The 24,744-nt window shown below is 51.9% G+C and overlaps 1 protein-coding gene across 5 annotated transcripts in view; it reads right to left on the bottom strand.

Moving 5' to 3' along the window:
* The window catches only part of EVC2 (EvC ciliary complex subunit 2), a 127,934-nt gene that overhangs the window by 30,175 nt on the left and 73,015 nt on the right, over positions 1 to 24,744 (bottom strand). For 4 of the 5 annotated variants that reach the window (XM_078068374.1, XM_036085913.2, XM_078068372.1 and 1 more), the window contains 6 exons: positions 19,799 to 20,038; positions 17,463 to 17,638; positions 14,932 to 15,091; positions 13,238 to 13,692; positions 7,401 to 7,605; positions 4,950 to 5,072 (listed from right to left, as the gene is read on the bottom strand). In XM_078068374.1, the coding sequence (XP_077924500.1) occupies positions 4,950 to 5,072; positions 7,401 to 7,605; positions 13,238 to 13,692; positions 14,932 to 15,091; positions 17,463 to 17,638; positions 19,799 to 20,038 (1,359 nt within the window). The remainder of the gene's footprint in view (positions 1 to 4,949; positions 5,073 to 7,400; positions 7,606 to 13,237; positions 13,693 to 14,931; positions 15,092 to 17,462; positions 17,639 to 19,798; positions 20,039 to 24,744) is intronic. The other variant, XM_078068373.1, reaches the window with a different exon arrangement.

Raw genomic sequence — 24,744 nt, 5'->3', positions numbered from 1 at the left:
TGGATTTTCTATCTGAAAGCAGGATGCGAACCTCCAAATGGCTGATGCACAAAGTGGCCGCTCATCTGAAACTGTGAACATCTCAAGAGCAGAAACCGAGACCGGGACTGGCCCAGAGAAGGCAGTCCAAAAAACATTCCCTAAAGGAGGAAGTGGAAGGAGACAGAAGGACAGGAGCAGGACAAGAAGGGCAAGGGAAGAAGTCAAAGAAAGGTGAGGGGACGCGGGACGGGCACAGGAGAGACACCTCGGGAGGCTGAGCCTTCACACAGTCTGAGCTTGCTGGGTCACAGCACCGTGATGGAAGGGCGTGGGTGACGGAGGCAGATGTGCCTTGTTCCATCCCCGGCCCTAGTGCGTACTGAGTGTGACCCTGGGCAATTCTCCCAACCTCTTCTGATGGCAGAGTCCAGATGAGGCACATATCAACCTGGAGTGGAGGGTTGCAGGGATCACGGACGTGGATTCTCATAAAGAAAGGAGACACCTAGCAGGTGCCTCCAGCATGCTTAGCAGCCCCAGCAGTGAAGCCAGAGTCCCTTTTGGGGCACCACACTGCCAGCCAGACAGAGGCTTTGCCATGGCTCTCTGACCCAGGCCCTCGCTCCAGCTACATGAGCCCTGAGGCACTTCCCCATCCCGGAACATGGTCACACTACTCTCAGCTGCTGGCATGCAAACCTGGGGCTGTCATTTCCCTCTACAATTACCCTGGAAATGAAAAATCTGAACGATTGCATTTTGAACGCTAAGACAACGCAATCGATCAATTTCGGGAGGAATGTCAAAGCCGTTGAGTTGAGAGTGCGTATTCTATTGGCACTTGCCACAGTGAGAGAACCAATTGTGAGGATGGCCTGTCATTAAAAGGTTACAGCTGACAAATGCCTCTTGTCTGCCTTCCTCTGGGTTCTGGCGCTCACGTGGAGCTGCTCCATCCTTGGACAAAACTAGCACTGCAGCCCATTGAAAGCTAAAAGTGCCTTCCTGTCTGCTCCTCACAAAAACCCTGTCACTAGTGGGTTATCAATGTCAAAATCCTCATCTTATCGATGTGGGAGCCAACGCGTGTTTGTCCCACACTGCGTGACCATGAGAGATGACCACACGCGATGAGAACATTCCCTGTCAATCCCGACTAGGGCATGTGACGTAGAGGCAGCCTGACACAGGGAGCAGAGGGAGACCTTCAGGTTCAGGCGCTGGAGCCACCGCAGCCTGGCGTACCTATGACACATAAGCCATACATGTATGAACATCAAGTATTAAGCAAGGTACCTGGACTCACAGGCACTCAAAAGCAAACAAAATAAACGAGCGTTCAGCATCAGGGAAATCCAAATCAAAACCTCAATGAGATACCACCTCACACCAGTCAGAATGGCTAAAATTAACAAGTCAGGAAATGACAGATGTTGGCGGGGATGCAGAGAAAGGGGAACCCTCCTACACTGTTGGTGGGAATGCAAGCTGGTGCAGCCACTCTGGAAAACAGTGTGGAGGTCCCTCAAAAAGTTGAAAATAGAGCTACCATACGATCCAGCAATTGCACTACTGGGTATTTACACCAAAGATACAAATGTAGGGATCCGAAGGGGTACGTGCACCCCGATGTTTATAGCAGCAATGTCCACAACAGCCAAACTGTGGAAAGAGCCAAGATGTCCATTGACAGATGAATGGATAAAGAAGAGGTGGTATATATATACAATGGAATATTATGCAGCCATCAAAAGGAATGAGATCTTGCCATTTGCAATGACGTGGATGGAACTGGAGGGTGTTATGCTGAGCGAAATAAATCAATCAGAGAAAGACATATATCATATGACCTCACTGATATGAGGAATTCTTAATCTCAGGAAACAAACTGAGGGTTGCTAGAGTGGGGGGTGGGGTGGGAGGGATGGGGTGACTGGGTGATAGACATTGGGGAGGGTATGTGCTCTGGTAAGCGCTGTGAATTGTGCAAGACTGTTGAATCTCAGATCTGTACCTCTGAAACAAATAATGCAATATATGTTAAGAAAAAAAAAGAAGAAGATAGCAGGAGGGGAAGAATGAAGGAGGGGAAATCGGAGGGGGAGACGAACCATGAGAGATGATGGACTCTGAAAAACAAACTGGGGGTTCTAGAGGGGAGGGGGGTGGGAGGATGGGTTAGCCTGGTGATGGCTATTGAGGAGGGCACATTCTGCATGGAGCACTGGGTGTTATGCACAAACAATGAATCATGGATCACTACATCAAAAACTAATGATGTAATGTATGGTGATTAACATAACATAATAAAATAAATAAATAAACGAGCATTATTCTTAATAAAGTGCTGTTACATCTTAAGAGGGGAGTGAAGGTCTTAAATCAGTGCAAAGGACAACAATGAAATGTACATCACCCCTAACCATGCCAGTGCGTTCTCGGGAGCTGGGTGGGGGGCTGGCCTTCCACCCACAGTGAAGGGTCTGGCTCCTGCTTGGGACAAATGCACGCCTCACAGGGAAACGACAGAGGTGAGCTCAGCGCAGGGCAGACTGCTGAGTCTGGCTCAGGAAACCGTGGGGACAGGATGTCATCTCTCACCGCTCGCTGTCACACAGGCATTCATCCTGTCCCTCTCCTCCATGGATGGGCCCAGCAAGATTCAGCTGGCCTTCCCAGCCTGCCGTGTGAGCCCCTTCCACCACAGTCTGCTGTTCCTCCCTCGGGACACCCTGCACTCCAGCAAAGCAGCCTTTCCACGGGGCTGCCGATTCTCTGGGCTCCCCCTGAGCCTGCACTGTGTCCCTGGCTGTGGCTCGGGCCACCCATTCTCTCCACCAACACAAATCCCAACTTTTCCTTCTCCAGCAACATCCACTTAGAGTCGAGGAGTTTGGCTCACAGACCGGCAGGTGTGGGAGGAAATGCCGTACCCGGCCCCCAGGCGGGTATTTCCTCTGCAGCTCGGGCCCCTCTGTACCCCTCTCCTCTGCTGCTCCTTGGTGAACCTCGACCATAGCACATGGCCTGGGTCAGGCCCAGCTCTGCTTGGGAGCTACACTTCTTTGCCTCCTCCAGGGAGGCCTCCTCCAGGGAGGTCGCCCCCAGGAGCCCCAGGGAAGGCCATGATCAGGTGGCTGAGTGTTTCATCCTGGGGCCGCTCAGCAAGCCCATCTGGCTCTCATGCTAATTTCTATCTTTGGTGCTAGCCTTTAGCAATGGGAAAGAGGAGATGTTCGCCTCCACCCGCCCTGTCTCTGTCTTCCTTCTCGGTTTTACATATAACACAGATAGGGGGAGGGGGTGCCCCTTTCTGTATCCCTGAGTCATCCCAGCCTGGACCTCGCCCTGCATAGGCTCTACGGCTCCTGGCCACGTGATGCTTTTGTGTTCTGAGAAATACACCTGCGTTAAACGAGCACAACACTAGGGCAAGGACAGGGCCAGGAGGTAGGAACGAGACGGCAGCTCTGAAAGACAGCTTGATATGCCCGTGCAGGGAGCACACTCCTCTGGGGAACCTCCCCTTTCCTGAGTGCTAGGGGACACGGCAGGCACCCAGAGGTAACACGGTGTCACCTCTTCAGAGCGACCTGCCCCGACTCTGCTGCCTACAGTCCGTCTCACTCCCCTCACCCCTGTTCCGTGACTGTCACATCATCTCGTTCATTTCCTAAAGGCGCTGATCACCGTCGATGAGTGCTTTCTGTCCGTCTCCCCCAGCCATAACGTGCGCCCCATGAGAGCGGGGCCAGGACTGTCTGTCACCACTGCAGTCCCAGAGATCGTGGACACCGTGCCTGCCACACTACCGCCTGCTCAGAATCCCAGTGTGGTGAATGCGCGGTGTGGGGCGTGTTAGGATAAGAAAGGGGGACAGGGCGGAGGAATGAGCGGGAAGAACTGGGTGATCCGGCAAGGCTTCTGGGCAGAGGGAACACGTGAGGACATATGCAGTTCCTCAGGACAGCCAAGGACACGGTTCATTCATCCAGGTAAGGGAAGGCGGCAAGGACTGTCCGGGGGGAGGGAAGAACGCGGACAGCGCCGTGTGCTCATGCGCCGTGCGCGCGGGAACGTCCGGTCCGGCACGTGTGAAGGCCTCAGCGCAGGGCCAGGCGCAGGGGCGGGGCCGTCCGGGGAGAGGGAAGAACGCGGACAGCGCCGTGTGCTCATGCGCCGTGCGCGCAGGAACGTCCGGTCCGGCACGTGTGAAGGCCTCAGCGCAGGGCCAGGCGCAGGGGCGGGGCCGTCCGGGGAGAGGGAAGAACGCGGACAGCGCCGTGTGCTCATGCGCCGTGCGCGCAGGAACGTCCGGTCCGGCACGTGTGAAGGCCTCAGCGCAGGGCCAGGCGCAGGGGCGGGGCCGTCCGGGGAGAAGGAAGAACGCGGACAGCGCCGTGTGCTCATGCGCCGTGCGCGCAGGAACGTCCGGTCCGGCACGTGTGAAGGCCTCAGCGCAGGGCCAGGCGCAGGGGCGGGGCCGTCCGGGGAGAGGGAAGAACGCGGACAGCGCCGTGTGCTCATGCGCCGTGCGCGCGGGAACGTCCGGTCCGGCACGTGTGAAGGCCTCAGCGCAGGGCCAGGCGCAGGGGCGGGGCCGTCCGGGGAGAGGGAAGAACGCGGACAGCGCCGTGTGCTCATGCGCCGTGCGCGCGGGAACGTCCGGTGCGGCACGTGTGAAGGCCTCAGCGCAGGGCCAGGCGCAGGGGCTGCGGCCCCCACCGCCGCCGACACTGCGGCAGACGTGAGGTCCGCAGGACGATCCAGATGCGGTGGGGAAGCGCAGAAGGAGGGTTGCAGACGGGACGGTGGAGAGGCCTGAGGGGCACGGGTGGGTCCCCGGTGCGGGAGCACAGCCGAACAACAGGGTGCCTGACCGAGATGGGCAGTCCCCTCCACGCCCTGGAAATGGGGTGGCATCAGCCCTGTGTGGGCAACGAGATCAGATAAAGCAGAGGACTGACCTTTTCAACCAGGTCTTCAGGGGCCTGTTCCTCAAAGAGCTGAATTTTGTCTTCGATGCACTTCCTCAAAAGGTCTATCTTGCTTTTACCCTTGGAGCGCGGCTTTCTCGCCTTGGACTGCTGCTGGAGGGCGCAAGAGAGAACACGGGCAGGAAAGTGACCCCCTGCAGGTCTGTGCACGCCCTATGTCTCCCAGAGCCGGGAGGGGCCCTGCGGCCCCAGAGCTGCAAGTTGTCTTCAGCTGGACGGAGGGGGAAAGATGTACCCTTTCCTGAACAAGCTCAGTTCGCGGGCCCTCGGTCCACCAAAGGGAGAGGACTCCAGCTAGCAGAGCCAAAGCTTCGCCGCCAGACAGCACAGCCCGCCCGGGTCCTCCTCCTCCCAGCCATGGGACCTCAACCCATCAGCTTCTCTGAGCAGGGGACCCGACCGAAGAGGTCCCTGTCCTAGTGAAGCCATGTGGAGCGGCTCTCCCTGCTGGCGCCCTCAGACTCCACCACCACCTGCACCTCTGTTTTCGCCGCACGGCCCTCGGGAAGGGAGCCAGGCTCAGCCAACCCTGCCAGCCCTTCTGAGCATTTCTTCTGCAGGGTATTTCTTTCTTTTTTTTTTTTTTTTTTTTTTTTGAGAGAGAGAGAGTGCACAAGCATAAGCAGGGGAGAGGGAGAAGCAGGCTCCCTGCTGAGCTCCATGGAGCCAGACATGGGGCTCAATCCCAGGACCCCGAAATCACAACCTGAGCCAAAGGCAGATGTTTAATGGTCCGAGCCACCCAGGTGCCCCTCTTCTGCAGGGTATCAAGCGAGCACAGTTCACACTTGGGGCAAGTGTATCTGCTCCTCTGAGGTAGAGTGCAGGGCCAACTATTTCTAAACCAAGCACCCTAAACAACTTTAGAATCAGGAACTTAATTCGTGCCAGGATTGGCCCTCGATCAGCTCCAAAGCAGGGGAAACATACCTCACTTTACTTCTATGGAAATATCTTTATTCATTGTTCCAAAACTTAAAAAAAGAAAAAACTTCGCTATTTTGTCCCTTACTCTCTAACTACCATCATCTTATAAATCCTGCACTCTTCCAGGAACAGAAATAGAAAAAAACCTTTTTTTTTAACATGAAAGAACATAAAAACTTCTAAGTTGTTTCTGCATCTCACTGTTTTTTATTCAATATGGATACATCTGAATTTTTTTTCTTCCCCTAAAGGAAAACAGTGGGTTTCAAGTCAGAAAATACCAGCCCCAAGCCCAGTTCCACCACCCCCGTCCTGCTTTAGTTGGTCCACTTTTCCTATGCTGGTGGGTTTCTCTTCTGCAAAATGAGCAGAGAAACGTAGCTCCTGGCACTGCTGTGAACATGCATGGGATCACCTAACCTTAAGGGCTTTGACTGTGTGTTCAATCCCAACATAATATCACCTCCAGGGAAGCCCGACATCTTGCATACATTTGGTGGTTGGCTGGCTCAATCACATGCACTGCACACCTACTATGCGCCAGGTACTTTCTAGGTGCTGGGGACAGAGTGGTGAACACGTCAGGGACACAGACAGTGAGCAGGCTGAGAAACCAGGACATTTCAGTGATCAATTACATGAAGACATGGACCACAGCCATATGATGAATGCCTGGGGAGGGGGGTCTTCTGGATGGGTGCTCAGGGTGGACCTCTGCGGGTAAGTTGAGCCGAGGCTCGAACAGACCACAAAGAGCTGGCCCTTGATATTCTGGGGAAAGCATGTTCCTGGCAGAAGAAATGGCAAGTTCAAAGGCCTTGTCTTAGGTTGGGTTCCCCAGAGGCAGAGCCAGACATGGGGTTGGCTTGTGCATGGTTTCCTGAGAGAGGAGCTCGGAGCAGCATGTGGGGAGTCAGGGAACCAGATCAGGAAGGGGAAAGAGCCATGCAGGGTGGGGGTCTCAGGAAAGTCTAGCCTTGACTGCTCCATGGGGGGGGCTCCGGAGCAAACACGGCACCCAAGAGTGGTCGGCCTTTGAGGCACATAATAGGTGCTCAAAAAAGGCAGCTGTCCATCAGCTGTGAAAGGCTCCCTTTTCCAAACCCACCTGAGTTGACGTGAGCATCCTCCTCGTGCCACTTAAAGAAGGGGCCAAGCTTTTGTACCCTGAGTCGGTCACTGGGCGTGGCTGAAGGAGCAGGAGGGAAAGAAACCTCTTGGGCCACGGGGTGCCCCTCTGCCCGGGGCCAGGCCCAGAGGAGGGTGCAGGTGTGAGCCATAAGCGGCTAAAATGCAGGGCCCAGGAAGGGGGTCTGGGCCGGGCACCTAAAGTTTAGGACAAGCTTGGCAGTTCCAGGAGTAGCCAGATGCTGATATGGCTGCAGAGAGAGAAGAGATGAGCCCAAGGTGGGCGGCGGGGTCAGAGCCCAGAGCATTAGGGGTGGGAGAGGCCCCGTGTCTATAATCAAGGAGTGGCTGGGACAAGCCTCTTACCTGCAGCTCAGGGGCAGCCAGGGCCTGGTCCAGCCTCAGGAACTCTGCTTCTCGCCAGGCAGTCTGAAACTGCTGCAGCAGGACACGGGCCCGGATTTTGGGCAGAGCCAAGCTCCTGTCCATCTGAGCGAAGCAGCCGTGAATTTCCTGCCTCATCCTGAGCAGCTCCTCTTCAGACAGGGAGAAGGCTGAGGAGCAGAGCTTCCTGGAAAAGCAAGCAAGAGAGGGAGGCAAACCATAAGAGACTCTTAACTCTAGGGAACAAACTGAGGGTTGCAGGAGGGGAGGGGGTAAGGGGATGGGGTAACTGGGGGATGGGCATTAAGGAGGGCACGTGATGGGATGAGCAGTGATGTTATGTGCAACTGATGAATCACTAAATTCTACCCCTGAAACTGAAACTACTAATACACTATGTTAACTAAATTGAATTAAAAAAATTTTTTTAATAAAAAAAGCGGCACCTGGGTGGCTCAGTCGGTTAAGTTTCTGCCTTCAGCTCAGGTCATAATCTCAGGGTCCTGGGATCAAGCCCCATGTCAGGCTCCCTGCTCAGTGGGGAGTCTGCTTCTCCCTCTCCGACCCTCCCCCCTGCTCCTGCTCTCTCACGCTCTCAAATAAAATCTTTAAAAATAAATAAAATAGAGGAAATGGGTGGGGGGGGGTTGCTGGGGGTGGAGAAGCTAGGAATTCAGAGCAAACTCCATTCATTAAATCCATGTCTAGAAAAACCCATCATGTCTTTAATTGTGCATTCGTTCCACAAGAATCTCTTGTGCACCTAATGTGTGCTGTGTGGAACACACCATCATGCTGGAGAGAAGTTACAGCTGGATGAGGCCAGGCTGTGAGGGTGTCCACGGGCAGGCAACAGGCCCCCCAGCCTTCCTGATGGGGGAGAGAGCCTGCTTCCGCTTTAGAAACAGACGTGAAAACAAAGCATCATCTGCCGAGCCTGCTCAGCAGCACACTACGTAAAGGCCAGTGGCCTGGAGAAGAGATGCCCAACTCAGCTCAGGAGGACAAGGGGCAAGGGGGGCCTTGCACTGGGTTTTAAAGGATCATGACCGACAGCCACCATGCAGAGAAAACCCGTTCCACGCTGGGAATATGCTGAGTGATTTACTGCTAAAGGCTGACCTGTGTCCCCCGCAAAGATGTCAAATCCTAACCCCCAGTACCTGGGATTGTGATCTTATTTGGAAACAGGGTCTTTGCTCATGTGAAAGTAAGATGAGGTCATAATGGAGGAGGATGGGCCCTTCACTGAACATGACTGATGTCATTGTAAGAAGAAAGACCCAGGCACAGGAGAAGGGCTCGGGACCACAGAGGCACGGACTGGAGTGAGGAAGCAAGCACATGCCAAGGATGGTAGCAGCCCCAGAAGCTAACAGAGGGGCAAGGAACAGATTCTGTCCTAGTGTCTTCAGAGGGAGCCTGGTGACACCTTGCTGACACCTTGATTTCAGACTTCCAGCCTCCAGAGCAGCAAGAGAATACTTTGAAACCTCCCAGCGTGTGGAACTTTGCAACCCCCAGGGAACAAATACATTTACCTACACCATTGCTAATTTTTCCGCAACTCAGTCCTCCGCTTACAGATAAGAAGATTGAAGAATCCTCCCAGTCTTCCTTTCTGCAAGGCCCACAGCCCACTCTACAGGGGGGCCGGTCACAGGCTCACAACCCCACCTCTCCAGGGAGACATGAAGGGAAGTCTGCTGGGGACCCCTGCACAGAAGTTCGTCCCAGAGCCAGGAGCAAGCAAGTGACCTCTCCTTCCTACTTTGGGCAATGCGTGTCTGTTCACTTGTTCATCTGACAAATATTCTCTGTAGACAAACCCAGATTTGTTTGGTATTCTCAATGTCCAGTCAACACTGGCTGGGTCAAATGTGCCCTATGGATGCTTTAAATGCAGACATGCCTGCAGGACTACTGTGGGAGGCCACGGCCAGCCTGCCACACCCAAATCTCAAGGAGGGAGAGCGGGACTGCAGTTTAGCTAGAATGTTCTCCCTTGGAAACAGAATAGGACCTTCCTGCTGACATGGGCCTCCAGCTGGACATAGTCTGAAGGCCCCAGGCCCATGTCTCAACACCCCATCTTGGATTTCTCACGACAGGGGATGCACCAACTTTTTAAGCCCCAGGAAAGGGCAGCTGCTCCTTTGTCCTTGACCTCTTGGAGAACCTTTGCCCCATGTGTTTGCAGTGTGTGGAATCCAAAGTGAAAGCAACTCTGAAATGGTTGTGTCATTACTCCTGCCCATCCTCAAGCCGATCAGCCCTCTGTGGTCTAGTCTTAGTCCTCTGCTGTGTAGACACCCAGATAAGACAGAAACACAGGAGCCGGGCAGGGTCTTTGCCCTGATGGAGTTTAAGATCCAGGCAGGAGCTCAGGAAAGATGTCTCAAAGACCTGCTTTTCCTAGCAAAAACATGCATCCTTATTAATTCCTACTTTCCTCAACCAGGTTTTGAGCAATTCTATCCTGCTTGAAATTGCAAAGCTTCTAAAAATGTGTTTCCCAAAAACGATTGTGCAAAACCATTTTTACATAACACCTCAGAAATAAAGGCTGCAACCTTTTGGAATCTTAAGTAAGCAAAGCAGACGAGCAGACACACACTGTGGGCATCGTTCTTTGACCCTCTTTAACCCTGAGAAAAATCATAAAGAGTTTTCTGATAGCAAGGTGAGAATTCTCTTTTTCCATTGAATGTCTAAATCAGCGGCGGCTCTGGTAATACTCTCTGCAAAATGGATCCAAATGAAGTTGCAGAAAACGACCAGCCAGTAATGGGAATGTCAAGTCTAATTCAGATGCTTCAAAGAGTCCAAAGCCGGCTAGAGCGTGTAAAAAGACTTTGGTGGGATGCGTGCTGAGCTGAATCATTACTTCTGAGAACAATTCGCAGGAATAAGAAGTGGCATTTAAGGATCTGATTTTTACGGGCTTGGAGAAAAGATAGCATCTTGTGTGCTCAAGAAAAAAACACTAACAAAGCCTGGGAAGTAAACAGAGACAGAACCCTAAAGACAGAGATGAGGAGGAGCCCAGAGATGGCACACTCTCTCTGCAAACACCCGGGGACACGAACGGTGGCCAGGTCAGTGCTGGGGAAGAGCACTGTGTAGGAGGAGAGAAGAAATGGTCGAAGCCAGACAGATCCTGTCCCACCAGAGGATAATGCCAAGGAAGGATGGGCATGGCGGCAAGATGCTATGGTAATGATGCCCCGCCAAGGGTGCAGGTGGGAGGGACCACCGATGCCCAGCACACAGCATGCTGGCCCAGCAGAGAGGGGAGACCAACCGGCTGGGCAGATATGCTGGAAAGGACTCATTCCCCTCCTGCCGACCCACAACATCCCCCGAACACTCCTGTCCGTGCAACCAGGTCCAACAGGGCTCTGGATTCAGAATTAACGGTGTGCCTAAGGTTCAGCTTAAACTGTGAAGCGTCTATACCCAGAAAAGGATACTAAATGAGCATAAGCTTTGTTTCTTTGCTTGAACAGGTTGTTTGGGTTTGTCTGTTTGCTTAAATTTCTGGGTTGGTTGGTTGGTTTGTTGAAAGGAAAAGCAACTTTAAGGAATGCTGATTGGGAGGTCCGTTTGGGAAAGGGAAAAGAAGCTCTCTGTCATTGCCAAATGGGTACGACCATGTCCTTGGAAGGAAACAGTGACTTAGTTGCTCTAAATAAACAGACTGAGTAGATGGTGGTTATGGGTTATTTCCCCTGTGCTACTAGTGATGGTTTTAACTTTGTTCCTTCACACCAGTCACACCGGTCTCCCCACTTTAACCCAGATAAGGACCGGGACCTCCTATCGAGCTGCTCCTCCCTGGGTCTTGCCCCCTCTCAGCAGAGCGCCGGTGGCCCTTGCCCGCTCATCTCCAGCTCCCAGTGCCAGGTTGGTGGCTGATGTACATAGCAGTCCTCCCTTGGAGCCTGGCAAAGATCTGGACCCTCCAGTGTACCCGGAACGGTCACCTGCCTATGCTTGCTTGTCCTGATCATCTCTTTAGGTGTCTGCTCTCCTCCTGATCATCTGAGCTCTTCCAGCACAGGAATGATGGCGGCAATGGTAGCAGCCATTACTTACTAATCACCAACTGCAGATCAAGGGTCGTGTTAAAAGATGTAAATATATGAACTCATGTCCTCCCTCATCAATGCCGTGAAGGTGACCCCTTGTTAGACACGGTTGATGACCTAACCCAGAGCCACTTCCTTACACCTTGTCTGCTCAGTGTCTGTCTAGAGGGGTTGCCCTCCAACGATGTTGGGGACAGGAACACCCCTCACAGCCCAAGGGGGGATGCTGCAAATGGTCTAAGGCAGGAACTGGCAAACGATGGCCTGCGGACCAAGTCCAGCCCCTCCTTGGCCTGTTTTTGTTCATAAAGTTTTATTAGCACACAGTCAAGTTCATTAATTTACAGACTGTCTATGGCTGCTTTCTCCATACCATGGCAGAGTTGGGTAGTTCAACAGAAACCATGTAGCCCTCAGAGACTACACTCATCGGCACTTCATTTAAAAAGTTGACAGCCCTCTGGTCTCCGACAGTCACGGTCACTTCATTCTCCTTGCCGGTGAATGGTTTCAGCCTGGGCCTGTGATGTAGTCCTGACCAGTGGTATCAGAAGGGGTGATGGCTCAGATGTTATAAAGAGATGATGAGTGTGACACCTGGAGCCACAACAGCCGTCCTGAAACCATGAGGGAATGAGCCCAAAGACCAAGGTGGCGCACTGAGGATAGTGGAGCAGAAAGACCATCAGAACTGGGTCCTTGATGGAATTATTGAGCCACTGAATCAAGACGGGAAGCATTTACCACTTGACTCCATCTTATAAAATAATTTCTTCATCTTTTATCAACCCGATGGTATCGTGCGCTGCCGAAAGCACCCTAAATGATTTAGTATTATTTAAGGCAAGACAGATGAGGCTCTAGAGGTTAAATAACTCTCCTACACTCAGACAGTCGGTGGTGGTGCTGGGATTTAAATCTAGGTTTTCTGCTCTACACAGCCCATGTCTCACTCTGCTCGACAGCCCCACACTAGCCTTGTTTGGAGCTCCTTCAGTTTCCAGTCTGATGGGCCAGCCTCAGCTGACTGCCAAAAGCTTTGTGGGTCTCTGTTACACCAGGAAAGCTGACCCATTTGGGCCACACCAATCTCAGTCCACACGGAGAGCTGGTAACTACTGGCAGGAAGGGCAGGGCCGTGGGGCTCTGGCCCCTCTGGCATGTCACTTCAGCTGGTCCTCTGCTCTCACGGCGCCCCCTGTCTTTAAAAACAGTAGCTGTGCCATTTATCCAATGTTTCCTAGTCATATCACCAGGAGAGTCGGCCAGCTGTGCCCCGACATCCTACTCAGAGGTGACGTCATGACATGGTTCTCAAATTAAGAATGAAACAAATAGCTCAAGCACCGAATCAGTGAACAGAGGAAGGGGCCCAGTGAAGAGACGGTGAGGGTAACCTCCCTGCTAGTTCTGCTCCCCACTCTGCTCCCGGGGATAAGGCCCCTCATCGACCGAGCTTCTGATTAAGGGGTCCCGGCGCAGTTTCCGCTTATGCGGGAGTAGCGGGTTCTAGCTTCCCCCCAGTCACATCCTCCCATGGGAACCCAGGGCACCTCACCCTCTTCTTGCTACAAAGCCTACCTCCCACCGGCCCTGGCTCCTCACACTGCAACCCCGGGGTGGCCCTCTCCCCTGGGCTGCGAGTCCAGGTGACCACGGACCTGCCGTCCCCACAACCACGGGCCGGCCCCTCCCTCCCTGGGGGCGGAGGAGGCTGAGGACGCTCACATGAAGATCAGGTGCTCCCAGCGTCTCAGCTCCACCTGCTCCTCCGTTGAGGCCTCCAGAGCGTCGTCCTTCAGTCTCTGCCTCACGCTCTGGACGCCCTCCTGGTCCCTGTCCCTCTCCTCACCCTCGAGCTGCTGGGCCCGGGCAGCCAGCCCCCGGCTGTGTTCTTCCAGGATCTGCTGCAGGAAGAGCCAGGGCACGCTGCGCTTGAGCAGCTCCTGGGTCATCCCCGAGTTCTGCAGGCGCCGCAGCTCCTCGGTGGCCTTTTCGGACAGCGACAGCATCAGCGCCCTGAGCTCGTCCAGGGCGGCCTGGTCCAGACGCTCCTGCAGCTCCTCCAGCACGGCGCTGTGCTCCGCCAGCAGGCTCCCCCACCGGCCCAGGTACTGGCTGGCGTCCTCGGCAGCTCGCAGGGCCTCCCCGAGGGACAGCTGCTCCTTCCGCTGCTCCTTGTGCTGCAGGGGTTTCAGAGAGGAAAACTCAGTGGGGACAGGCTTGGCGTGCCCAGCCCTCTGGGGAAGCCCGTGGAAACCTGTGCAGGAGGCACAGCACGGTGACGGTCTTCTCCCAACGATCTCACACGGAGAAAGGTGTGCTTAAGAAAGTAACCCGAAAGAAGGGCACCTGGGTGGCTCAGTCAGTTAAGCATCCAACTCTGGGTTTCAGCTCAGGTCATGATCTCAGGGTCGTGAGCTCGAGCCCCGTGTTGGGCTCCGCACTCAGTGGGGAGTCTGCTTGGGGTTCTCTCTCTCCCTCTCACTCTGCCCACCCCTCTCTGTTCACATGCTCTCTAAAAAAAAGAAAGTAACCCCAAATAGAGTGAGAGCTCCATCTGTTGAACATGTATTGGACACATATTTATCGAGTAGGTAAAGCCCAAGAACAGACCACCAGGGTTCCAAGCCTGGCTCCTCTGTGGACGAACTGAGGGACCCTAAGTGAACATCTAGAACTCTTGGTGCCTCCACGTCCTCATCTGTAAAATGGGGCTGATCTACCTCACAGAGTAGTTGGGAGGACTCAGTGAGTTGTTTAACACGTGTGTGGTTCTCAGAGGCCTGCCCGGTGCACAGTTCACGTCAATGAACTTCTGTTATTCTGTGTCCTGGGCGCAGAGGACCTGCAGCTCGCAAGGTTATAAGGGGAAAAAACACCCTGAGATCTGTGACAGACACTGAAATGAGGAGGTCAGGAGAGGTCTTTCTGGAAGGAGATCCGAGGGAGACCTGAGGGAGGAGGTCACACCTTAGGCGGGTTAAGATACGGGGCCAGAAGGTCCCTGGGGAGAGAGCTGTAGGCATGAAGACCCCACGGGGGATGAAGAAACCAGACAGGCATAATAAAGATGTCCATCGTGCTGGGATTTCTCAGAGCACTTGCAGGCAGTCTCCATTCTGTGTTAAGGACATGGGATGGCCCAGGTGGCCAAACAGGGTCACCATTCTACCACTACTCGTCAAGCACCTACTGTGTGTCCTCAGCATCGGGGATACGGCATAAATCTCTGGCTCTCTGGCTCCGTGCAACTACCTCCTAACTGTGCCACTGACAGATCGATCAGCAGCGGCAAGAGTATTCACAGAGGATCACTGGAGTCTCTGCAGCTCATCCATCCTTCTAGATCCTACCCTTAAATCAGGCCTGACCATCAGAGAAATGTGGCCTTGGGCCCCCCGATGTCATTGCTCACATACCTTTTGCAGCATCTCTCGTCTTCTCTTCAGGATTAATTTTTGGTGCAGCTTCTTCTTCTCCTGTTTTAAGTCATTGTCCAGCTTCTGTTTGATGGAAAAGACTTCAGTCTGAGCGCGCTCCAGCAGCGCCTCCATCTGCTCCTCGTCCAGGTACCCTGCTCTAGGAGAGAGACGGAGGTGGGCGATGCACCCGCCACACCCACCCTTAGCTCGCCTGCTGCGGTGGCTGGACATTCATCTCTGCGCTCGTTTGGTCTGATCAGAAAAAGTCTTTACCTGAAGGAGCAGGAGCAGAACGGGCAGCTAAGGAGGGCAAGGTCGGCGTCCCTAGAGCCATGCCCAGGAAGCTCAATGCTAGATACTGCCCGTTGTTGGGGCAGAGCCTGGGCAAGAGCTCTGGGAGACAGTGATGCTCCGGGGACCACAGCACTCCAGGTACAGTTTTCCAAGAGGAGACGGTGGGTTCAGAATTGCTGGTGACGGGATTGTCACCAGCAAAGTCCAATAGGTAAATGCAGGAAATACTGTGTGGGGCCAATTCTTCATGCTAACCTGGCTAGCCACAGGGCACCCACATTAAACACTGTGTCTGGGTGTGTCTGGGAGGGTGTTTCCAGGAGAGATTAGCACTTGAATCGGGGGACAGCCCTCCCCAGAGTTGGGGGGGCACCAGCCAATCCAGTAGGGGACCGAATAGAACATAAGGTGGAGGAAGGAGGAATCTGCCCCTTTGTCCTGCCTCACTGCTTCAGCTGGATACCTCATTTCACCTTCTCCTGCCTTCGGACTGGGATCCCCTGGTTCTCAGGCCTTTGGACTCAGACTGAACTACACACTGGCTTTCCAGAGCATTCCAGAGTCTCCAGCTTGCACGCGGCAGGTGGTGGAGTCCTCAGCCTCTGTAATTATGTGCGCCAATCTCTCATATCTATCTTACCGGCTGTTTTTCTGGAGAATCCTGACCGACATAGTCTGTTACTACCACGATCACCATGACTAGTCCCAGTCTGTGTGCATCACTGGGCTGGGCCCCTGCTTGGCACAGGTAGATACCCATGGAAGTTTCTTGAAGGAGTGAATATATAAATGAATGAATGGTGGATACATACTTTAGAAACATGTCTGTGCCAACTTTTAATTTATTTATTTATTTATTTTTATTTTTTAGAATATTTATTTATTAGAGAGAGAGCACGTGAGCCAGTAGAGAGGCAGAGGGGGTGGGTGAGGGAAGGTGAGGGAAAGAGAGAGAATCTTAAGCAGATTCTGTGCTGAGTGCAGAGCCCCGCATGGGGCTTGATCTCACGACCCTGAGATCATGATCTGAGCTGAAACCAAGAGTGGGATGCTTAACCGACGGAGCCACCCAGGTGTTCCTCTGCCAACTTTTTAAAATAGAATTTAAAAATCAGAGCTAAAACACACCTCCCTGGTAACTGCTCACAACAGTACAGCCAACGGTCAGGTGCTTCAGCTCAGGGCAAAGAACTGTTTCTTTCCTTGAGCGAATATTAATCAGGAATGTCAAGGCAACTGCAGTGACAAATTCATTAGCATCTTCGGGTAGCGAGTGTTCACGTAATCTGCACCTCACAGAATCCTCATTAAATAGGGCAAGAGAGCCGCAGAGTCCTAAAAAAATTGCCAAGGTGGCAGAACCAATTCCTAATGCCACAGACTGTCCTGGGAAAGCCAACTTCATAGGCATGCCTCTATTTATTTTAGAGCTTCTCATAACCAAAAAGAATAAATGTCATTGTTTGCAGGTAAGTACCTCAAAGCCTAGCTGGGAGGAAAGGGGTGGAGGCTGCCCTGCTGTGAGCCTGAATCACCACCGACTACATGGTCCCCCCGGGGCTGCAGAGAAAAACCAGGGACAATGCACAAAAAGCGCCTGTGTATTTAGATTTCACTGCCAAGGTGAATGCAAGAGCCGGCAGAGTGCCCGAGCTCAAGGAGAGGCAGGCTCTCCCACCACACAGCTCGTGTAAGCCTCCACCACTGATCTCTCAGTGAAATGCTGGGGATTTCCTTTAAGATACTCCGCGTGGGGGGCGGCCTGGGTGGCTCAGTCGGTTAAGCATCTGCCTTCGGCTCAGGTCATGATCCCAGGGTCCTGGGATCGAGCCCCACATCGGGCTCCCTGCTCAGCAGGGAGCCTGCTTCTCCCTCTCTCTTTGCTGCTCACCCTGCTTGTGCTCTCTTGCTCTCTCTGTCAAATAAATAAATAAAATATTTATAAAAATTAAAAAAATAGATGACTCCGGGTGGGGCTGTAGAGCGACATCAAGGTTGGCCACTGAAGTTGAATGATGGGCACACGGAAGGTTCATTGTATGGCTGTCCCAACTATCATGAAGGTTTTAGAAATTCTATGATGCAAAGGATTCTTAAAACTAGAGAATTCATCTTAAGGAATAAGTAAGGCGCCCCCAGTGCATTCGCTGACCAAGCGGCATAGGTGGTCTCTGATGAGGACAGCAGGGCAGGGTGGTTTCTGTGCATCATCTGGGATGGCTTCCGGGTCTTACCTCTCATGTTTCTGGATGAACAGGGTGAGCTGAGCATCAGCAGCGCTCAGAAGGCCTTGTACACGGGTCTCTGATGACTGCATGTTCTGAACCAGGTACTCCCTGTGGCCAAATCTTTTACTTAGATGGTATCTCTTACTAGCCTGGAAAAAATCCATTAACTCTTCTAATTTCTCCTGTTTAAAAAAAAAATCAAGAAAATATGCCTAATTAAAACTTAGAGCATATTCTTTCTAGACCTATAAAGTATTACATTTCCTTCCGAAGAAAACACACAGGAATAGAAGCATGGGGATTAACACCTTAAACTGCCCTGCTCTTAACAAAGGCTTAGAAGAAAATGACATACTGGTAAGGAATGAGAGCTTGGAAAAGTGCATTCTAGACCCAGATAGTTAGGAGTTGTCAAAACAACATTATTGCCCTAGGGAAGGGGATGCAAATTTCACTCAGGCACTCAGCCTTCGCCCATGGGGTTCTCGAAACACAGCACCAGCACAGGTGCTGACGTTCTGGGATAAATCAGCCATCAGCCGTGACCTTCAGAACTTCCATGCTCGTGGAGGAGACGGGAGACAAGATGACAAACCCCAACCAAACACAAGACATCGATAACCTACTTTACACTGGGTGTCTTCTCTGGGCCCGACACTGGGCTCAGAGTGTTTCTCGCCTTATTTAACTTAGTCTAGAGAGAAAGTACTATTATTCCCATTTCACAGATGAGGAACCTGAGTCCACATCGCACTGCTGGTAAATGGTTAAGCAGGGATTTGAACTCAGTAATCTAATCCCAGGGCCTGTGCACTAACAGCTCCTCCAAAATGCAGCTGACCAGTGGTAATCAGACCGGCAGTAATTACAACGTTAGCCTAAGTGGTATCATCCCCCTGATTGGCTCTGCTGTCTTTTCCCATCTGTGGAAATAGTGTCCCTGCAATAGGTCACCAAAAAGATCGATGTATCTTTTCAACAAGATACATATGATGCCAAGGACAGTCTCCTCTCTAACCAAAGCAGTGATATGTCCAGTTCTTGACGCCTGGGAACGTGCACTGTCCAGACAGTGAAAAGCAGAATGGTCGGTCAGATGTGGCTGAATACCGGTATCTCCCTGACTTACTGGCAGCAGAATCCATATAACAGGAATACGGAGGCAATATTCCTATTCGCCACGAAACTGGGTCCATGGGAACCGCCGACTTGTCCCCATTACATAAAGAAACGCATAGCTGCCATCTTCCACTACTCCAGCAGTTGGGGTCAAAGAAGCCTGTGTCCTGCTACCATTATCACCGATGGAAGTCTCCTTCTTGACTCCATTATGACTAACAATCACACACTCTAGCTCGAAGGCCCCAGTGTTGAGAGTCAGCCACTACCCACCACGAGGAGAAAAATGACAGCAAAATCCATCAATACCTACGTGATGCCTTGAGGTCTGGATGCCTACCTGGGAATAGAACTGAATTCTTACTCTAGTCCCTCTCACTGAGGTTTGAGTGGGAAAAACCTAGAGTAAAATGGAGAAGCTGCCTTGTTCCCTTCATGCTCCGTGCCTCCCGAGAGTGGCCCTCTCGTCCCGCAGGACTCACGTTCGGGAGCCTTTTGGGGATGGTCGCTCGGTCTCCTCTGGTGTGGCTCTGCTCCTTGCCAGGACCAGAGATCTGCTGCAGGATTGCACACCAGTGATTTCACGCTGGGTGTGTACATGTGCATGTAAAATACCCCACACGGGCCTGAGAAATCCCACAGCAATGGTGACGGCCTCGGATCAACTATTTTGGCTATCGTTAAGGAATTTGTTCCATTTGGATCAATAACGTTCACACTCAGGCTGACCCGGAAGAACACACACAGAGCCAGCCAGGCATACCCAGACACAGACTGCAAACCCCGGGTATGCACTGATGTGCGTGCGCGTGCCCACACGTACAGGCACACGTATATTTATATGTTGTTCACTGCTATGTGTATTTAGTGTATATCGTGCCACGCACAGGCTTTCTGGGAATTAGCTCTATTTCCCCCATTTTACAGGTGAGGAACCTGGGGCTCAGGGAAGTCAGGCAGTTTGCCTAAAGTCACAGAGCTGATGGCTGGTGGAACTGGAAATCAAATCCAAGTCAGCCTGAGTCCCGGGCCTGGGCTTCAAGCTACTAATGGCCCCATTTATTGGAAACTCATCCACACATCAAGAGGCAGAAGGAAAAGGTGGTGAGTTCACAGTACACAGCCAAGAGGAGAGATGGGACTGACTCCGGGAGAGGAGAAATCACCGACGCGGTTCAGGGAGGTCAAGCTCCCACCGCTGCGAGCCTGATCTGAGGTCTCACCTGTATGTCAGCGTAATCCTGCAGCAGCATTTTAGCTGCCTCTGGCTTCAGTTCCCCTTGGAAAATAGCACTTTTTATCTGGGTGAAGAAGATATTGTGCAGTTCATTTCTCTGGAAAATGGCCAGCTGCCGGTGAGCCTTGGCAAAGTCCTCCTCTTGCTGCAGAGCCAGAGATCTCCTCAAGTGCACCTGCTCCAGGCCGTGGAGGGTCCTCAGGAGACTGCTACACTCCACAGCAGACTGCGGGAAGAGGGGGCGGCACGTGAGATGACACACCAACAGGCACGCATGGGCACGCCCAGGCCATATGCAAGTGCACGCACACAGGCACACGTGTACGTGCACACAGCAACACACAGTGTATACACATATGTGCACACACATACATGCTCCTGTGTGCATAGGCACACAGGCACATGCATGCATGAACACACACACGCACACAGCAAATAATACGTACACACGGCAACACAGTGCATGCACACATGCACATGTATACAGGCACATGCATGCATACATACATGCACACACAGCAATATACATGCACACAGCAACACAGTGCATGAACATAGTGCGCATGCACACGGCAAATATACGTGCACGCAGCAACACAGTGCATGCACATATGTGCACATGTACACACATGCATGAACATAGTGCGCATGCATACGGCAAATATACGTGCGCGCAGCAACACAGTGCATGCACATATGTGCACATGTACACACATGCATGAACATAGTACGCATGCACACAGCAAATATACGTGCACGCAACACAGTGCATACACACAGGCACCTGTATACAGGCACATACATGCACATGCACACAGCAACACACAGTGCATACACATGCATGCACACAGCAATGCACAGTGCATCACACATGTGCACACACACGGCACATATAAACACACAGCACACAGTGCATACAGACATGTGCACCTGCACACATATGCGTGAACATAGTGCACATGCATAATGCCCACGGCAAATATACATGTACACAGCAACACAAGAGTGCACACACACATGCACACGTACATGGGTACACGCATACACGCACGTGCACACAGCAAATATACATGCACATGGCAACACAGGCATATACCTTCATGTACATGTGCACATGCATTCACACATGCACACATCAATGCATAGCACACACACATGTGTGCACACACAGCACATACACACACAGCAGCATACAGTGCATGCACACATGCACACACATGCACGGCAACACAGGAAACACACAAGCACATGCGTGTGCACTCATGTGGAACACACACAGGTGTGCACCCAGGCACACACATGTCCCAAGCTGGCAATGATAAAGCCACTAAGCTCTGGAAAATACTGCTGCAACCTGTCCTTTGCTGTTCTCTTAATGTTTTCCAGAATAGTCTCAAAGCAGAAAATTCACAGGGACGGAAATTTGCAAATCAAACTGCCTGAAAATAGCCTGTAAAATGGAAACATTAATGGATTGTGCTGTTAGACTCTCCCGCTTATTTCTGCCGTCTTTCGCTCTTAACTTAGTTGAAGAGAAAAACACCAGCAATCGGGCCAAAGTTGAGATGATTTGGGTGAGAAAGGAGGCAGAGTCGTTAAGAAATGGCTACTGGATGTCTGTGCTTCGTGTGCTCGGTATGAAGGCAGGGAGGAGGAGACAAGCCTGCACTGAGTTCCTGGTGCCTTCACACTCCTGCGAGCACAAGGCTCGTGCCCCAAGAGGGGAGTGCAGTTAATTCCACGTGGGGAGGCAGAATTCTAGGACGGCCCACAGGTTCCTGGCCCGTGGTGTCCACATCGTATAAATCCTCCCCTGTTGAGTGTGGACAAAAACTCTGAATGCGACCAGACTGGCGCCCCATGATCTGGTTATTACATGCCGAAAGTGAAGAGGTCTTGATGATGTAATTGAGGTCCCTAATCAGTTGACTTAAGTTAACCCAGAGGGGAAATGATCCTGGGCGGGTCTGACTTAAGGAGGAACTGGGCCTTCCTGAACAGAGACACTCTCCTGCTTGCCTTGAAGAAGCAAGCAGCCTCCTGTGAACAGTCTACAGAGAAGGGAGGCCCCCAGGGGCCTCCCCAGTATTAACAGTTTGCCTCGGCCACCAGAAAACAACACGGCCTTTTTTCAAAGCTGATTTTCTAAAAAGGGTTGGATCAGGCTTTCGTGAGTCACTCATCTGGAGAGAAGTGGTTGTTCACAGCTTTTATCTGCATTACAGAATGTGGTTCAGCCACAGCCAGGAGGGGGCCGGGCCCCTGACTCTGGGACTGCAGGGACGTTCTGTTGCCCAGGGAGGGGCCAACGCCCTGTGAGGCTGATTCATTCATCAAAGTGACCTTCTCAACTGACAGTATGAAATATGACAAGCTGCAAACTTCAATTTATTTGAATTAATAGGAATGAAAGATGGGAGGAAATCCATATAGCTTCTCACAGCCAGGACAAAATGTGCATGCGCACACATGGAAATCCTAAGATAAAGTTATCTGTCCTTGTTTGGAATTATATTTCTGAAGAATGAGGCATGAGGCAATGATATGCTTGTGTCATGGTGAAATACTCCCTAAAATGAATTTATGATGGGAGCCACCCTCACTTCCATCTACACTGGCCTCCTGAGGGGTCCAGAGACCTGCAGAAATATGTTCACCCCCTGACCTAGTTCAATCTTCTGGGAGAATTGATGAGAAGGCTACACCATAAAGCAGGGGGGCGCCCCACCCCACAACCGCCAAGGGCAGCTCCTAGATGGAAGTGAGTGAACGGTCCTGGTATGAGAGACACTAGGGAGTGGTGGGGAGTGGGGCAAAGTGGAGAACAAGGCCTGCCTACAGGGCCAGTCACCACTCAGCCCACCAAAGGGGGCTCTGCAGGAATTTGGACGCAGTGCAGCACATCTCCCTGTGTTTCACGAGAAGCTGGAAGCCTGCAGTTTTATACGAAGTTTTATACTTTATATAATGGCAACAAACGTGCATTTTTAAACATATGTTGAAGTCATGGTCACTGACCCCAACTCTCCATTGAACTTTCCACCGCAATGGACTTTGCAGGGAAATGAGGCATGTTTATCCTATGGTTTTCAGCTCTCCCTAAAAAGTAACCTACCCTGTGGAGAGAGTCAAGGGGAACATGGACCGGGAGAGGGCACTTCAATTTTGGTTTGAGAATCAGAGGTCTGGGCCAGGCTGTTCCAGAGCAACTCGCCATTCATAATGTTGACTCTGCGCCATCAAAAATGTGAGACCGTGGCAGAAAATCGTGTCTGTACCAAATTATACTCCCTGTACTCAGTCTAACAAGACGGGCAAATTGTAAAAATTGTATCCCCAATTGCAGGATGGGGAAACTGAGACCCAGGGAGACCGAGCAATGCACCTTCTGCAAGAACAGAGTGAGGATCTGAACCCAAGCTGTCTCTGCAGGGTCTATAGTCACTACCACTCCCCCCAGGGCCTCTCAGTGGAGACAGGCTTTAAAAACTCTACGAGATGACACAGGCGTTTAAATGTGAACAGATCTCGTCTCTAATTACTGGAATTCCTAAACGCTACTCAAAAACCCAATTCTGCTTTTTTTTTAAAAAAATCGAATGCTTGCTGGAGTAATATGTCCAATATATTTCCGTGCATTTTATTTAAAGATGACTATGATAAATGTACAGATAAGTTACAAGGTCATCAGCAGTTTTGTAAGATGGAGTGGCTTGCATGGCCTGGAAGAGAATCTATCGACTTTTGCCGTTCGGATGCTATTTTTGGAAGCACACTGACTCAGATAAGGCGACTGGTCTCTGAACGGGGTGACCCATGGGACCCAGCGCGATGGCGGCCTCCCGCTGCAAGCCAGCAGACTGGGGAGTGGGGGCAGGTGCAGAGGGAATCGGGAGCACTCTGTCCCGCCATCCCTCCTCTCGGCCCTACCGATCTGTGCCAATATCGGAGAAACACTTAAAACTACATTGTTCCAGGCAGCCTTTTGGTCGCTAAATGTAGAAGCCCAGCCGGATGGGTTAACCTGGCCCATGACAGCAAGTGTATCTGAGGCTGCACTGCACCATGCGGGCGGGCAGGGGCGGGGTCGGCGCGTGCTGCCTGGGTCCGCGTCTTGGTCCCACCCATGTGTCCTCGGGCAGGTGACCTTCTCCGAATCTGTTTCCTCAGCTGGAAAAGTGGGATCCTATCAATTTCCACCTCCCTGAGGCGGTGTGAAGATCTGATGAGAAGGTCTGCATGATGTGCTTAGAACAATGCCTGCACACAGTGTAAATGTGACGGCACTTAATACAATCAGAATATGTTTATACCGTGATATTAAGTGAGAACGAGCAAAACATATAATCCTATGAACTGCATACACCTGAATTTGTTAAAAAAAAATTGTATAAAGCAAAAGGTCAAAATGTATGCTGAAATCCGAAGACAGGAGTGGGGACAGCCTTAGCATCCCTGTATCTCCGGGGTCAGGGGCATAGTAGGAGCTCCAAAACCAGACCAAATGAACGTCTGTCTGCCTTGGATGGTGACATGGGTTCCACATATTTTTTTTCCAAGGTTTTTCTTTTTCTATTTTGGAGCTGGAGTTGACAAACTTTTCTGTAAAGAGCCAGATAAATATTTTAAGGCTTGCAGGCCACCTAAGGTTTGCTGTTACACATTCCTCTACTTGTTTTGTTTTGCTTTGATTTTTTACAATCCTTCAAAAATGTAAAAACCATTCTCCACCCACGGGTTAGCCTGGGCTCATGGGTCTAGTTTGCTGACTCCTGTTTTCTAACACTTTCCAAGTAGGCACTGTGTCCATGGGAACAAAAGCTATAACAAATTTAAGAGAGAAGAGAACGAGAGATCGTGAGATGGTTTAGGGGCTGAATCACGGCTCTGTGAGCTCGGCATGGTTTCTGAAGTGCCCAGCTCAGGGAGACT

The sequence above is a fragment of the Halichoerus grypus genome, chromosome 3 (genome assembly GCF_964656455.1).
Source record: "Halichoerus grypus chromosome 3, mHalGry1.hap1.1, whole genome shotgun sequence".
In the NCBI taxonomy this organism is placed as follows: Eukaryota; Metazoa; Chordata; class Mammalia; order Carnivora; family Phocidae; genus Halichoerus; species Halichoerus grypus.
This window is presented reverse-complemented; position numbering and strand designations above follow the sequence as displayed.